The sequence below is a fragment of the Capra hircus genome, chromosome 25 (assembly GCF_001704415.2).
Source record: "Capra hircus breed San Clemente chromosome 25, ASM170441v1, whole genome shotgun sequence".
Lineage (NCBI taxonomy): Eukaryota > Metazoa > Chordata > Mammalia > Artiodactyla > Bovidae > Capra > Capra hircus.
Window position 1 is genome coordinate 19,498,095 of NC_030832.1, and position 16,014 is coordinate 19,514,108.

Here is a 16,014-nt window from a genome sequence, read left to right on the forward strand (position 1 = left end):
TTAGGCTGATTTCATATTCAGATTGATTCTAAGAACTGACAAATAATGAGTCCATTTACTATTTACTCTAAAAATTGAGAAGTAATTAGCATATTTCCTGTTTGTAAGTTTGTTTACTGTGTGTGTATGCAGTTTGTTCTGGAACCAAATAACTTATATGCAACCACAAAAAGGAAAATGTAATGGTATTTTACTAAATCAGTAAAAGATTAAATATAATTATTAAAATCACTCTGGACAGTGACTGCAGTCATGAAATTAAAAGATGCTTGCTCCTTGGAAGGAAAGCTGTGGCAAACCTGGACAGTGTATTAAAAAGTAGAGACATTACTTTTCCAACAAAGGTCTGTAGGGTCAAAACTATGGTTTTTCCAGTAATCGTATATGGATGTGAGAGTTGGACCATAAAGAAGGCTGAGGGCCAAATAACTGATGTTTTTGAATTGTGATGCTAGAGAATACTCTTGAGAGTCTCTTGGATTGCAAGGAGATCAAACCAGTCACTCCTAAAGCAAATCAACCCTGAATATTCATCAGAAGGACTGATGCTGAAGCTCAACCCTCCAATGCTTTGTCATCTAATGCGAGGAGCCAACTCATTGGGAAAGACCCTGATGCTGGGAAAGATTGAGGGCAGGATGAGAAAGGGACAATAGAGGATGAGATGGTTGGATGGCATCATTGACTCAATGAACATGAGTTTGAGCAAATTCCAGGAGATAGTGAAAGACAGAAGCCTGGCATGCTCTAGTCCAGGGAGTCACAAAGAGTCAGACTTGACTTAGCTACTGAAAAACAACAACAAAGACAAATTGATTATGTTTTCTTACAATTTCTGAATAACAGAAATTATGTCACATTTTAGTTTGTATCATATTTGCACTATAGATTCATCTCTCTGCTTTTTAAAAACAGCTCTATTGAGCTATTATTTACTTACCAGTCATCAGATTTAATTCATTAATTAATTTCATATTCATTGCTTTTAAAAAGTTTATAAAGTTGTGTAATCATTACCACAGTCTAATATTAGAATATTTCCATCATCTGAAAAAGATTTGTCATGTCTATTTATAGTCAAGCCTCATTTCCATGTCCAGCCCAACATCTGCTAATAAACCTACTGCCTGAAAATATCTGGCATTTCTGAATATTTCATATATTTATATCATTATGTATTAATTTATGTCATTAGAATTATTTTGTGTCTTTGTTCTTTCATTTATGATACTGTTTTTGAGGTTTATCCAGGTTATAGCATATCTCAGTATTCTTCACTGTGGCTGAATAGTATTCCATTGTATTGATACACCACATTTTTTTATCTGTTCATTAGTTGATGGACATTTGTTTCAACACAAGTTGTTAATGGTGTCTTTTGAAGCTTGAAAGTTTTAAATGTTGATGGAATCCAGTTTATCCACATTTTCTTCTATTGATGGTGTTTTTTTATATCATATTTTAAAAGTCTGCCTAAACCAGGGTCAAGAAGATTTTCTCCATGCCTTCTACATGACTAGGTCTATATTCAGGTTACAACGTGATTTGTCCCAGAACAGTTTGTCAAAAAGGATATCATTTCCCCATCAAATTAACACTTTTATTAAAAATGAATTCACCTGAGTTATTTCTGGAGTATAAATTCCATTCCCTTGATTGGTATTTCTATCCTATACCAATACCACACTATTCTGGTTACTTTTGCATTTTAGTAAGTTTTAAATTGAGAAATATAATCCTCCATCCTTGGTCTTTTTTAAATTTAACCATTTATTTTGCCTGCGTTGAGTCTTAGTTGAGGCATGTGGGATCTTCTGTTGCAGCGTGCAGGATCTTTGTCGTGGAGCACAGGCTTCTTTCTAGTTGAGGCACATAGGCTTAGTTGCTCCATGGCAGGTGGGATCTTAGTTCCCCAACCATGAATCAAACCCATGTCCCTTGCTTTGGAAGGTGGACTAAACCACTAGGCCACCAGGGTAGTCCCCATCCTTGATCTTTTTAACACTGTTTTGACTCTTGTGGATCCTGTGGGTTTCTCTACAAATTTTTGGTATTGGCATGTCATTTACTGGGGGAAAAAAAAAAAACTCCTGGAATTTGAATAGATATTGCATTGATACTACTAATCAATTTGGGAAAATGAGTCATCTTAAAAATATTGAGCCATACAATCTGTGAAAAAGAATGGCTGTCTGTTTATTTAGATCTTTCATCTCCCTCAGCAATGCTGTATAGCTTTCAGTTTACAGGTCTTGCATTTCTCTGCTAAATTTATTTCTAAGATGTTTTTGCTATTATTGAAAATGGAATATGTTAATTTTCTTCTGTTCATTGCTAAGGTATAGAAATCCAGTGACTTTTTGTATATTATATACTATGAACTTATATGATTTTTTTATCTTCTAGCCTATAAACTTAACTCATTTATGCATTTCAATAGTTTTTATGTGGATTTCTTAAGATTTTCTATTTGCCATATTATGTTGTTTGTGAATACTCTTCTTTTCAAAATCAAGATTTCTTTTTTCTTAAACATTTTTATTTCATTTCACTGACTAGAATTACCAGTACTGTACTGAATAGTAGCCATGGCAGTAAACACCTTTGCTTATTCCCAGGCTTAAGAGGAAGGTATTCAGTTATTCTCCATTAAATATGATTTTTGGCTATGAGTGTTTTTATAGTTCCTCTTTATTGGTTTGGGGAAGTTCCATTCTATTCCAAGTTCATTGACAATTTTTGTAATGAATGAGATTAAATTCTTTTTCTGTGCCTTTGAGATCATGTGGGGATTTTGTCATTTATTCTTTTAATATGGTGTATTGTTTATTCTCTGATGTTAAACTATACTGGTTAAGAGGACTCAGGTTAATCTGATTTTGATTTCTTTGCAAATAGCCTCTTTATTACTCTAAAAACTTCTGTCTTCCAAAAATTGTTATCCTTAGTGTTGTGAAATTTTTCCATGAGCTGTCTGCTGCTGCTGCTGCTAAGTCGCTTCAGTTGTGTCCAACTCTGGGCGACCTCATAGATGGCAGCCCATCAGGCTCCACAATCCCTGGGATTCTCCAGGCAAGAACACTGGAGTGGGTTGCCATTTCCTTCTCCAATGCATGAAAGTGAAAAGTGAAAGGGAAGTCGCTCAGTCGTGTCAGACTCTTAGTGACCCCATGGACTGCAGCCTACCAGGCTCCTCTGTCCACGGGATTTTCCCGGCAAGACTACTGGAGTGGGGTGCCATGGCCTTCTCCGATGGGCTGTCTAGACTTAGATTTTTCTCCTCTATATTCTGTTTATCATTTGATAGCAATTTCAACCCAAAGGCTCTTGTCTTCATTTAGTGGTAGGAAAACATCTATAATTTCACTTATTATCACTTTTCCTGATCCCTTCTGTTTTCTCTTTCTTGAACTCTTACTCTATGACTGCTGTACTTCCTACACTTGTCTATAGAAGAAGATAGACAAGGTCCCTGGTTTCATGGAGTTTATAATGTGAGTTGTGGCAAGTGGGAAAAAATTTTGAAAGTAAGTAAATAGACACAATAGTTACAGTTTGAAGTAAGACAGTAAGAGAAATAAATGAGGTAGTTAGTAACTTATGTCACTTCAGATAGAATACTTACGGTGGTCATTACTGCAGAGTGTGATTAGATGACTAAAAGAATGAGACTGATCTAGCCAGTGAAGAATGAGAGGAATAATATTTCACATTGATGGAAGACCAAGAGAAAAGCCTCAAATCAGGAAATGATCTAATATATTTAAAGAATAGAATGGAGGCTTGTTTGGAGCATATGAGTCCTAAGTCACTTCAGTTCAGTTCAGTTGTGTCCAACTCTTTGCAACCCCAGGGACTGTAGCTTGGGGTCCTATGTCCATAGGATTCTCCAGGTAAGAATACTGTATTGGGTTGATATAGATATATATCAAGATATGTATATATAATTAAGTTATTTATATGTAATTAAATATTTTGGTTTAAGGTTTAAGTTTTCTACTTTGTCAATTTCAGATATTCTGTTTATAATTTGCTTTTGCTTTACTTAGTCATATTGCATATGGTCGCAGTATTTGGCATTTAACTGTACTGGAGCTATTATTAAGGTTTTCTTTATGACCATGAACATGGTGATCTCATTATTATTGTTCTTTAGTCACTAAGTCCTATCTGACTCTTTTGTGATCCCATGGACTGTAGCCCTCCAGGCTCCTCTGTCCATGGTGTTACCCAGGCAAGAATAATGTAGTGAGTTGCCATTTCCTTCTGCAGGGGATCTTCCTGATCCCCTTCCTGATCCAAGGACTAAACCTGTGTTTCCTGCTTCCGCAATCAGATTCTTTACCACTGAGCCACCAAGGAAGCCCTCGTTGTAATTGGTGTTGTTGATCTCTCACTAATTTACTATGATGTTTATATAAAGGCAGTATAGTAAAAGGATGGCCTGGAGTCATATGGCCTGAGTTGAATCCTGGCTCTTCAACTTGTTGGCTCTACACCTCAGTAATTTCACTGTGGAACATGATGCTTGAATATTTATGTTCCTTTTTTAGGTTAGAGAGTGCTATGTACGAGACATTTTATTTTAAATATGTTTTATGACTATATGAGATCACCATGTGGCTTTGGCCATTAGTGTATCAATGTGGTGGTGGTGGTGGTGGTGATTTAGTGGCTAAGTCATGTCCAACTCTTGTGACCCCATGAACTGTAGCCTGCCAGGTTCCTCTGTCCATGGGATTCTCCAGGCAAGAATACTGGAGTGGGTTGCCATTTCCTTCTCCAGGGGATCTTCCCGACCTAGGAATCAAACCTGGGTCTTCTGCATCAGATTCTTAACCGACTGAGCTTTGAGGGAAGCCATACAACTGTATTAATATATTTTTAAAATATTAAACACTTTGCATTCCTTAAATAAACACAATTGTCTGTGTATCTATCTATTCCATTTGTTAATATTTCATATGTTTTTATCTTTATTTTTCAAAATTAAAAACACAAACAATATTTACAAGCATCTTAAATACCAGCTTATAATACTTGACAGTTTTTAATCATTTCAAATTGAGTTTTCCATAAGCTTTTAAAATGTAAGATTATTCATCACTGAAGTAGATGAATAGTCCTATGAGTTTTTTAATCCATGTTTATGAGAAAGATTGACCTGCTATTTTGTTTTTTCATAGTGTGCGTGTTTGCACTGTATATGGAGTTTATACAGATAATGAACCGTGGAGTATTTTCTAGTGTTTTATTCAGCAGACTAGCTTATGTAAAACATCTGTTTGCTCAATATTTAGTAAAATTTACTTTTAAAACAAGACTTGATATTTTCTTGATAGGTGGCTTCTCAGGTATTGATTTAATTCCCTAAGATCTGAAATGTAAATATTTGTAACATAATGACTTATAAGACATATAGAGATAGAAGTAAATGGACAATTAGATTAAAAGGGAGCCCTCAAATATGCCAAGGCATGTATGGAATTTTGATGTATAAAGGAGATGGCATCATATATTATTGGGCACAAATATGCCATTTAATAAATGCAAGTAAGTGTATTTCCAGAAAAGGGAAAAACAGGTGGATCCATATTCTGTACAGTTCAGTTCAGTGCAGTAGCTCAGTCATGTCCAACTCTATGCGACCCCATGGTTTGCAGCACACCAGGCTTTGCTTACTCAAATTCATGTCCATCAAGTTGGTGATACCATCCAACCATCTGCTCCTCCCTTATCCTCCTGCCTTCAATCCTTCCCAGCCTCAGGGTCTTTTCCAGTGGGTCGGTTCATTGCATCAGGTGGCCAGAGTATTGGAGTTTCAGCTTGAGCATCAGTCCTTCCAATGAATATTCAGGACTGATTTCCTTATGGATGGACTGGTTGGATCTCCTTACAGTCCAAGGGACTCTCAAGAGTCTTCTCCAACACCACAGTTCAAAAGCATCAATTCTTCGGCCCTCAGCTTTCTTTATAGTCCAACTCTCACATCCATACATGACCACTGGAAAAGCCATAGCTTTGACTAGATGGACCTTTGTTGGCAAAGTAATGTATCTGCTTTTTAATATGCTCTCTAGGTTTGTCACAGCTTTTCTTCCAAGGAACAATCGTCTTTTAATTTCATGACTGCAGTCACCATCTGCAGTGATTTTGGAGCCCAACAAAATAAAGTCTGCCTCTGTTTCCACTGTTTCCCCATCTAAGTGCCATGAAATGATGGGACCAAATGCCATGATCTTAGATTTTTGGGGGTTTTTTTAGTTTTTTTTTTTTTTAGTTTTTTTTTTCTTAATTTTAAAATCTTTAATTCTTACATGTGTTCCCAAACATGAACCCCCCTCCCCCCTCCCTCCCCATAACATCTCTGTGGGTCATCCCGATGCACCAGCCCCAAGCATGCTGTATCCTGCGTCAGACATAGACTGGCGATTCAATTCTTACATGATAGTATACATGTTAGAATGCCATTCTCCCAAATCATCCCACCCTCTCCCTCTCCCTCTGAGTCCAAAAGTCCGTTATACACATCTGTGTCTTTTTTGCTGTCTTGCATACAGGGTCGTCATTGCCATCTTTCTAAATTCCATATATATGTGTTAGTATACTGTATTGGTGTTTTTCTTTCTGGCTTACTTCACTCTGTATAATCGGCTCCAGTTTCATCCATCTCATCAGAACTGATTCAAATGAATTCTTTTTAACGGCTGAGTAATACTCCATTGTGTATATGTACCACAGCTTTCTTATCCATTCATCTGCTGATGGACACCTAGGTTGTTTCCATGTCCTGGCTATTATAAACAGTGCTGCGATGAACACTGGGGTACATGTGTCTCTTTCAATTCTGGTTTCCTTGGTGTGTATGTCCAGCAGTGGGATTGCTGGGTCATAAGGTAGTTCTATTTGCAATTTTTTAAGGAATCTCCACACTGTTCTCCAAAGTGGCTGTACTAGTTTGCATTCCCACCAACAGTGTAGGAGGGTTCCCTTTTCTCCACACCCCTTAGTTTTTTGAATGTTGAGTCTTAAGCCAACTTTTTCACTCTCCTCTTTCACTTTCAACAAGAGTCTCTTTAGTTCTTTGCTTTCTGCCACAGAGGTGGTGTCATCTGCATATCTGAGATTATTGATATTTCTCCCAGCAATCTTGATTCCAACTTGTGTTTCATCCAGCCCAGCATGTCTCATGATGTACTCTGCGTATAAGTTGAACAAGTAGGGTGACAATGTACAGCCTTGACATACTCCTTTCCTGACTTGGAACCAATCTGTTGTTCCATGTCCAGTTCTAACTATTGCTTCTTGACCTGCATACTGGTTTCTCAGGAGGCAAATAAGGTGATCTGGTATTCCAGTCTCTTTAAGAATTTTCTACAGTTTCTTGTGATCCACACAGTCAAGGGCTTTGGCATAGCCAATAAAGCAGAAACAGATATTTTTCTGGAATTCACTTGCTTTTTCGATGATCCAATGGATGTTGGCAATTTGATCTCTGGTTCCTCTGCCTTTTCTAAATCCAGCTTGAACATCTGGAAGTTCACAGTTCATGTATTGCTGAAGCCTGTACAGGCACACACAAAAAAATCTAAGTGGAAATAGAGAGGGTAAAGTTCAAGAATTTTATAAGAAAATAGGTTAAAATAGTTTTATGACATCAAGTACAAAATAAGAAAATAAGTACAAAAATCCCCGAATTATAAAGAAAGGATTTATAAACTTGACTACATTAAAATTTAAAACTGTTAATTTAAAAGCATTCTAATAAAATAAAAGCCTCAGAAGCAAATATATTTGTTAACACGTATATATATAACATATATAATGAACAAAGCATTACTATCTGGAATAAGCATGATAAATTAAGACAAATTATGCTATCTAGAATAAAATGGGAGAATAAAGACATGAAGAAGAATTTCACAGAAATAAAAAAAGAATTAAATATGGTTCAAAAATGGCCTATATGGAGTTATCATAAACTTCATTAGTGATCAAAGAACTACAAACTTGGACCACAACGAACTATCACTAAACAAAAATTTTAAGGTCTGAGGTCAAGAAGCATTATAATGTAGAGAAATGAAAATACGCACATATTGTGAATGAAATTAATTTACTACTTTGAAAAATGAGTTAGCACTAACCAAGTCTGACATGCCAGTTACCAATATTTTTACTCCAAGATGGAAAACCTTAATAAATATTTTCTTCAGCAATATCTGTAATTGCAAAAAGAAACGGAAATAGCTTATGTCTATTAACAGCAGAATGTAATGATAAATTAAGGCTTTTCTCCCTACATAATGGAGTATCATAGAGGAGTGGAAATGTATGAACTTCAGCTGCAAACAACAATATGAATAAATCTTAAAAACACAATGAATATTTTTTAAACCTTGCTGTGATGACTACAAACAACATGATACTATGTTTATAAGCCTCATAAACAGACTATTACCAACAATGTAATATTTATAGAAATGCATGTCTCTGGAAAATTTCCAAAGAAATAAGACACTTATATCTGGAATATAGAGAGTAGGGGTAAAATCAAGGAGAACATAGTTAGAAGGAAGCTATTAATAATGTTTTGGTTATTTTGTTAAGTGAGAAGCTCCTGAGAGCTCATTTTATGTTACATTTTTTAATAATTTTCAAGTATGAATACTGAGATAAAGTAATATTTGAAATTCTTTATATATATATAGCATGAACTATTTAAAACTCTACAGATAAAATACTAGAATATTTAGAATCTTTAGCTAGATTGCTGAATTAAAACCAAAAATCAATATATAGAAATAAATTGAAACTGAAAGTGACAGAGTAGGTATCTCCAAGGATCTATCCCTCCCTTGAAACAAGGACTAAGGTGGCAAAAACTGTCAGAATCAATTCTCTGGAACTCTGAAATTTAATTAAAAACTTACAAAAAGCAGGGAAGTAGAAAATGAAGAAAGAAGCTGCTCAGTTTTGCCAAGAAATCAATGTAGAGTTTTAACTTACCTGCTTACCTTCCCATTTTCCAGCCAGGCAGCAGTAACTGTGATGATAGTAATCTACATTCCTGGTGTGTTTTCTTACATCAGAAGGGGCAAAGAACAATTCCTGTTCTCAAAGAATTGTGCTTATGTTTTTAGATTTGTCTGGCAATGACCCGGTGGATTAGTTCAGGAGGTGCACTGTTTAGCTCTTCTTGGAACTTTCTGAGGGCTGGAGCAACCTCCTGGCCAGCTTTGTCAGAAACATTTAAAGGGATATGCTTACCACAGCCACCTAGGGCAAGTGACAAGAAACGGAAAGCAGGTGGCAAGAAAGAAAAGCCTAAGAAGTTAAGAAGCTGGGGAAAGTGACTGAGTGTGAGGGGATTAATCAATTACAAAAACTCCCATTTGCAATGGATAATTCAGATTGCCACATGCAGATTCAAGGCTGAAACCTGATAAGACTTTATGAATAAGCTCTCTGATCTTTAGGCCCTGCATAAGCAAGATGTGTGGACTAAATAAAAATTGTACATGGACTGGTTAACCATTTTAAGAGAGCCCCAACTCACAGCTAATCTAAAAAGGATAGGAAAAGTTTGGTTTGTGTGTGTGTGTGTGTTTTGCTCCAAACATTTAAGGATATTTCCATCAAATCGCAGCTAATAGCTAAGTTAGCAGAACAGAAACTCCAGTAATCAAAAACAACAAAATACAGTCTTTACAAAAACAGTTTACAAAAGTTACTAAACAAAGAAGTATAACCCACAAAAATCAAAAACAACAGAATTCTTGGCAAATAAACAAAATAAAGGTATTTATGGTATTTTTAGCTATTATTGTAGGTCATGCCTACTGTCCTTAAAGTCCTTCAGAGTGAAAAGACATTTTCTTCTATAACTGGGAAAAGAGTATTGATGGCAACACTTGTGAGGAAGAAAAGAACAAAGTTTAGATGTAAATAAGTAATAATTTATATTTCCTGATTTTACTACACAGAAAATTAGCTAACACAAACATCTAAATTCTAGATATGCAAATAGGAGTCATCTTTGAAATGTGAAGATAATACAATCACTCTTTTTTAAATAAGAATTGCATTTTCTGTGCCAGTATGCCCAAACACTAATTTTATTGTAATAAAATACACATAACATAAAGTTTACATTTTAAAGTGTACATTTCAGTGGTACTGAGTACATTCATAATGTCGTGCAATCATCATCACCATCTAGATCCATAATAATTCTGTTTACAAAGGCTCAGCCTTTGAAACTCACTGAGTATGTAGTAAGGCTGTTGCCTATCAAAACCGATTTAAAAAAAAAAGAAAAAGTATTTGCAGGGGAACTGTTATAATAATCATAAATACCAGTGAAGATTAAATAAGAGAGACAAATAAAATGTTAAGACAATTGCTTGTTTTTCATATCTATACCTCTCTAACTCTAACTTAACATTCATTGTATCCTGTATTTCTTAACATTTGGTGTCATCTTAGACTTTGTATAAGTTTTTAAAGTAAGGCTATCTCTTTTATCACCCTCAGTTAAGAAGAACAATGTCTACAGTTTTGGCGAACATGGGATTGCAAACTTTTTGATTTCATCAGCTGCCTTGGGCTTAATTTTTCTGCTTTTGCTTTTTTGTCTGGAAAGTACATTCTGGAACCTGAAAAACTTTGTCTTTCATAAAATTGTATTTAACGTCTGTAAGATATGTATGAACGACAAGAAGGTGAGTAACTAATACAGACTCTAGATACAACTCAAAGAAAGCTCAGCATTAGATCAGAATGTATAAATTAACATATTCCTACCTTTATTACTTAATAAAGAAGATATCATTCAATTATACCAGGACCTAACTGGGGCTAATTTGAATCACCTGTCTTCCATCTTAGTTTGAATTTTCAGTTCTAAATTTTGAATCCTCTGCCTACAAGAAGATAATCCATAATAATGAAATGACTATGACAGCAAGTGCTGCCTTGTGCCTGTACAGTTTTTGAGGTGTATTTGGTTGTAATTATAGAATTGACTTCTTTAAAACTGTGTAGAATTATAGAGTTTCATGGTCTCTACCAGTCAGGATTTTTTCCTATTGCCTAAGATTAAACATACAAATATTGTGTTGAGATTTTTTTTTTCCTGCTCTTTCTTAGTTTCACACTTTAACATTCTTAGGCTGAGATGGGTCTCTACCAGTCAGATTATTAACTATTGCTTTACATAGGTCTCATAGTTCACACAATCTCAGAGTTTTGCCTTAGGATTTTTTATTTTAATTGTTCATTCATTCAGTAATTGAACTCTCACTGATCTACACTAGAATAGAACCAAAAATAAATAAATAAATCTTTTTAAAAAAATAATATAGGAATATATGGAAGAAATGAACAAGTAGGGTTTATTCCATGAATGTAAAATTAGTTTAGTATTTGAAAATAAATCAATGTTACAATATTGATCATCTCAAGAAGAAACGGAGAAGGCAATGGCAACCCACTCCAGTACTCTTGCCTGGAAAATCCCATGGACGGAGGAGCCTGGTAGGCTGCAGTCCATGGGGTCACTAAGAGTTGGACATGACTGAGCGACTTCACTTTCAATTTTCCCTTTCATGCATTGGAGAAGGAAATGGCAACCCACTCCAGTGTTCTTGCCTGGAGAATCCCAGGGATGGGGGAGCCTGGTGGGCTGCTGTCTATGGGGTTGCACAGAGTAGTGTTTATATGTAAAGCCTACAATAAACAAAAAGGGAAGGACTAAATGTTTTCCCTCTAAGAATGAAAACTGGGCAAGAATATTCACTCTTACCACTTGCATTCTATCAATTTTGAGATTGGAAAAGAAAAAAGCAATTAAAACAGCTCTCTTCTCACTCTATTGATTAGCATGTTTACTGAATTAGCATGTGAACTGAATATATTCTCCTGCTCCATTCCTCAACCATTACCATTAAATGAGTACTTGACTTAAACATGAGCAGTTTAAAACAAAATTTTGTTCAAGTAGTAACAAATTACTATTCACAAAACACACTTTGTTGTTTCATTCTCACACAACTTTCATTAAGCTCCCACTGCTAATGGCAACCTTTCTTCCATTCCCACCCTACCTTCATTCTCTCAATATATTTTTGTTTAGTCTCCAAACTCAGCTCAAACTTCACCAATAAGGGGCCCTAATCAAAAAAAGGAGCTCATTCTTCTCTCTTAAACCTAATGCTCTCTTGAATATACTTTGGTTGTAACAAATCACACTAGGTAATAAGTAATAGTATCATTGTTGCTTTTGTTCTCCATAAAATGTCCACATCACTGGCAAGGACATACTGCTTACTCATACTTGTAAGAAAATTTGTTCATGACTACAATTTCAAAAATAAGCAAGTCATGGAAATTCCCTGGCAATTTAGTGCTTAAGACTCCAGGCTTTCACTGAAGGGAGCATGGGTTCAGTCCCTAGTTGGAGAACTAAGATCCTGCATGCCACATGACCAAGAAAAAAGAAAAAAATAAGCAAGTCAGGAATAAATTTGTGCATAAGAGTTCAGGAAATCGAGGGGCGGTCCTAAGATGGTGGAGGAATAGGATGGGAAGACCACTTTTTCCCTCACAAATTCCTCAAAAGAACATTTCAACGCTGAGTAAACTCCACAAAACAACCTCTGTAGGCTGGCAGAGGACATCAGGCAACCAGAAAAGCAGATCATTGTCTTCAAAAACAGGTAGGAAAAAATATAAAAGACGAAAAAGGAGACAAAGGAGGTGGGGAGGGAGCTCCGTCCCGGGAAGGGAATTTTAAGAAGAGAGGTTTCCAAACACCAGGAAACACTCTCCCTGCCGAGTCTGTGGCAAGCCTTGGAAACACAGAGGGCAACATAACAGGAAGGAAAAATAAATAAATAATTAAAACCAACAGATTACAAGCCCAACAGTATCTCCCCCAGCGGAAAAGCAGCGCAGACGCCTGCATCCACCACTAGGAAGTGGGGGCAGGGCAGGGAAGCACAGGAGGCGTGGGCTGCAGTGCTTTGTAAGAATTGGGCAGAAACACCCCACGTGCAACCAAAATGATCTAACTTGGGCTAGCAAACCAGACTGTGGGATAGCTACCACGCGAAAAGCTCGAACATAAAACACCGCCAGGACTGCACACAAAACAAAGAACAGAACGGAAAAAGCTGGCTGCAGACCATCCCCCGCTGGGGACCGGCAGCCAGAGCCGTAAGGGCTGGAAAGGGGCAATTGCAGACCCGGAGAGACTTTACTTACCAAACTGCAAGCAGGCTTCTTTGCTAAGACTTCTGGGGGTGCTGGACAGTCACCATCTGCCTCACAAGGGGCGCCAGCGGTCCACCCAGGAAACTGAGCAGCAGAGGCAGAAAAGGCGACAAGTCGCAGTGATCGTGCTCGCCAAATGCCTGAGCTACTCGGACCTGGGAAGGGCACAAAGCGCAGTCCCAACTGAATCTGTGCCTCTGAGGGCTACCTGAGCACCGAACCTGAGCGGCTTAGACCGGGGAAGTGCACACAGCCTAGGGCCGGCCTCAGATGGTTCCCGGCTGAGCATCGTAGAGCTGGAGCGGTTTGTGCGCAGCGAGAAGGGACAGGCCCAGCGGGGCTAAGACACTGTGTGCACACGACAGTGCTATTTGTTTGCAGCATCCCCCCCCCCTCCCCACAGCGCGACTGAAATAGTGAGCCTAGAAAACCAGGAAACAGAAGAAGTTAAACAGAGGGTACCGCCTTGGAAGTCACCCCACACTGCCCACAACATCAGAGAAGGGCAAGATATATTTTTATATTTTTAAAATCATTCCTTTTTTTTTTCTTTTTTTTCTAACTCTTTTTAATTGTTAAGTCTTCTATTTCTCCTCTAATTTTTATTTCTATAACCTACTATTACTATTCAAAAAAAAAGACTTTTTTTTTTAAGGCAAACACCATAAATAGTCTTTGGGTGGTTGTTGTTGGGTGGTTTTTTTTTTTAATAATTCTTGTGGCTTTTTTTTTCCTTTTTTTTCTTTTTTCCTTTTTCCTTCTGCTTCTATTCTTTAGTATTGTATTTTTGAAAATCCCACCTCTACTCTAGATTTTTAATCTTTGCTTTTTGGTTTTTGTTGGCAATTTTGTACATTTGAAAACCCAAACTTCACTACCCAATTTTACCTGAGAGCGAGATTACTGGCTTGACCACTCTCTCCTCCTTTGGACTCTCCTGTTTCTCCACCAGGTGGCCTCTGTCTCTTTCCTCCCCCATCTCTTCACTATCCAACTCTGTGAATCTTTGTGTGTTCCAGACGGTGGAGAATACCTAAGGAACTGGTTACTGGCAGGATTTGTCTCTCTCCTTCTCATTCCTCTCTCTTATCCTCCTGGCCACCTCTGTCTACTTCCTCCCTCTCCTGTTCCCCGTATAACTCCGTAAATACCTCTGAGCGGTCCAGACTATGGAGCGCACATAAGGAAGTGACTACTGGCTAGCTTGCTCTCTCCTCTTTTGATCTCACTGCATCTCATTCCAGTCACCTCTAACTACCCCCTCGCTCTTCTCTTCTCCTTGTAACTCAGTGAACCTCTCCGGGTGTCCCTCAATGCGGAGAAACTTTTCATCTTTAACATAGATGTTTTATCATCAGTGCTGTATAGATGGAGAAGTCTAGAGGCTACTGTAAAAATAAAACTGAAAACCAGAAGCAGGAGGCTTAAGTCCAAAGCCTGAAAACATCAGAGAACTCCTGAATGCAGGGAACATTAAGCAATAGGAGCTCATCAAATGCCTCCATACCTACACTGAAACCAAGCTCCACCCAAAGGGCCAACAAGTTCCAAAACAAGACATACCACACAAATTCTCCAGCAACACGGGAACACTCCCCTGAGCTTCAATATACAGGCAGCTCAAAATTATCCCAAAACCTTTGATGTCTCGTAACCCATTACGGGTCACTCCACTGCACTCCAGAGAGAAGAAACCCAGCTCCACCCACCAAAACTCCAACACAAGCCTCCCTAACCAGGAAACCTTGACAAGCCACTGATACAACCCCACCCACAGTGAGGAAGCTCCATAATAAAGAGAACTCCACAAATTACCAGAATATAAAAAGGCCACCCCAAACGCAGCAATATAACCAAGATGAAGAGACAGAGGAGTACTCAGCAGGTAAAGGAACAGGAGAGTTGCCCACCAAACCAAACAAAAGAGGAAGAGGTAGGGAATCTACCTGAGAAAGAATTCCAAATATTGATAGTGAAAATGATCCAAAATCTTGAAATCAAAATGGAATCACAGATAAATAGCCTAGAGACAAGGATGGAGAAGATGCAAGAGAGGTTTAACAAGGACCTAGAAGAAATAAAAAAGAGTCAATATATAATGAAAAACGCAATAAATGAGATCAGAAACACTCTGGAGGCAACAAATAGTAGAATAACGGAGGCAGAAGATAGGATTAGTGAAATAGAAGATAGAATGGTAGAAATAAATGAATCAGAGAGGAAAAAAGAAAAACGAATTAAAAGAAATGAGGACAATCTCAGAGACCTCCAGGACAATATGAAATGCTCCAACATTCGAATTATAGGAGTCCCAGAAGAAGAAGACAGAAAGAAAGATCATGAGAAAATCCTTGAGGAGATAATAGTTGAAAACTTCCCTAAAATGGGGAAGGAAATAATCACCCAAGTCCAAGAAACACAGAGAGTTCCAAATAGGATAAACCCAAGGCGAAACACCCCAAGACACATATTAATCAAATTAACAAAGATCAAACACAAAGAACAAATATTAAAAGCAGCAAGGGAAAAACAACAAATAACACACAAGGGATTTCCCATAAGGATAACAGCTGATCTTTCAATAGAAACTCTTCAGGCCAGGAGGGAATGGCAAGACATACTTAAAGTGATGAAAGAAAATAACCTACAGCCCAGATTACTGTACCCAGCAAGGATCTCATTCAAATACGAAGGAGAAATCAAAAGCTTTACAGACAAGCAAAAGCTGAGAGAATTCAG

General features: G+C 37.4%; 1 protein-coding gene across 1 annotated transcript in view; it reads left to right on the top strand.

Moving 5' to 3' along the window:
- The window catches only part of LOC102180820 (ATP-binding cassette sub-family A member 3-like), a 260,388-nt gene that overhangs the window by 175,384 nt on the left and 68,990 nt on the right, over positions 1 to 16,014 (top strand). Inside the window, exon 23 of the mRNA XM_018039866.1 lies at positions 10,537 to 10,698. Coding sequence (XP_017895355.1) covers positions 10,537 to 10,698 — 162 coding nt within the window. The remainder of the gene's footprint in view (positions 1 to 10,536; positions 10,699 to 16,014) is intronic.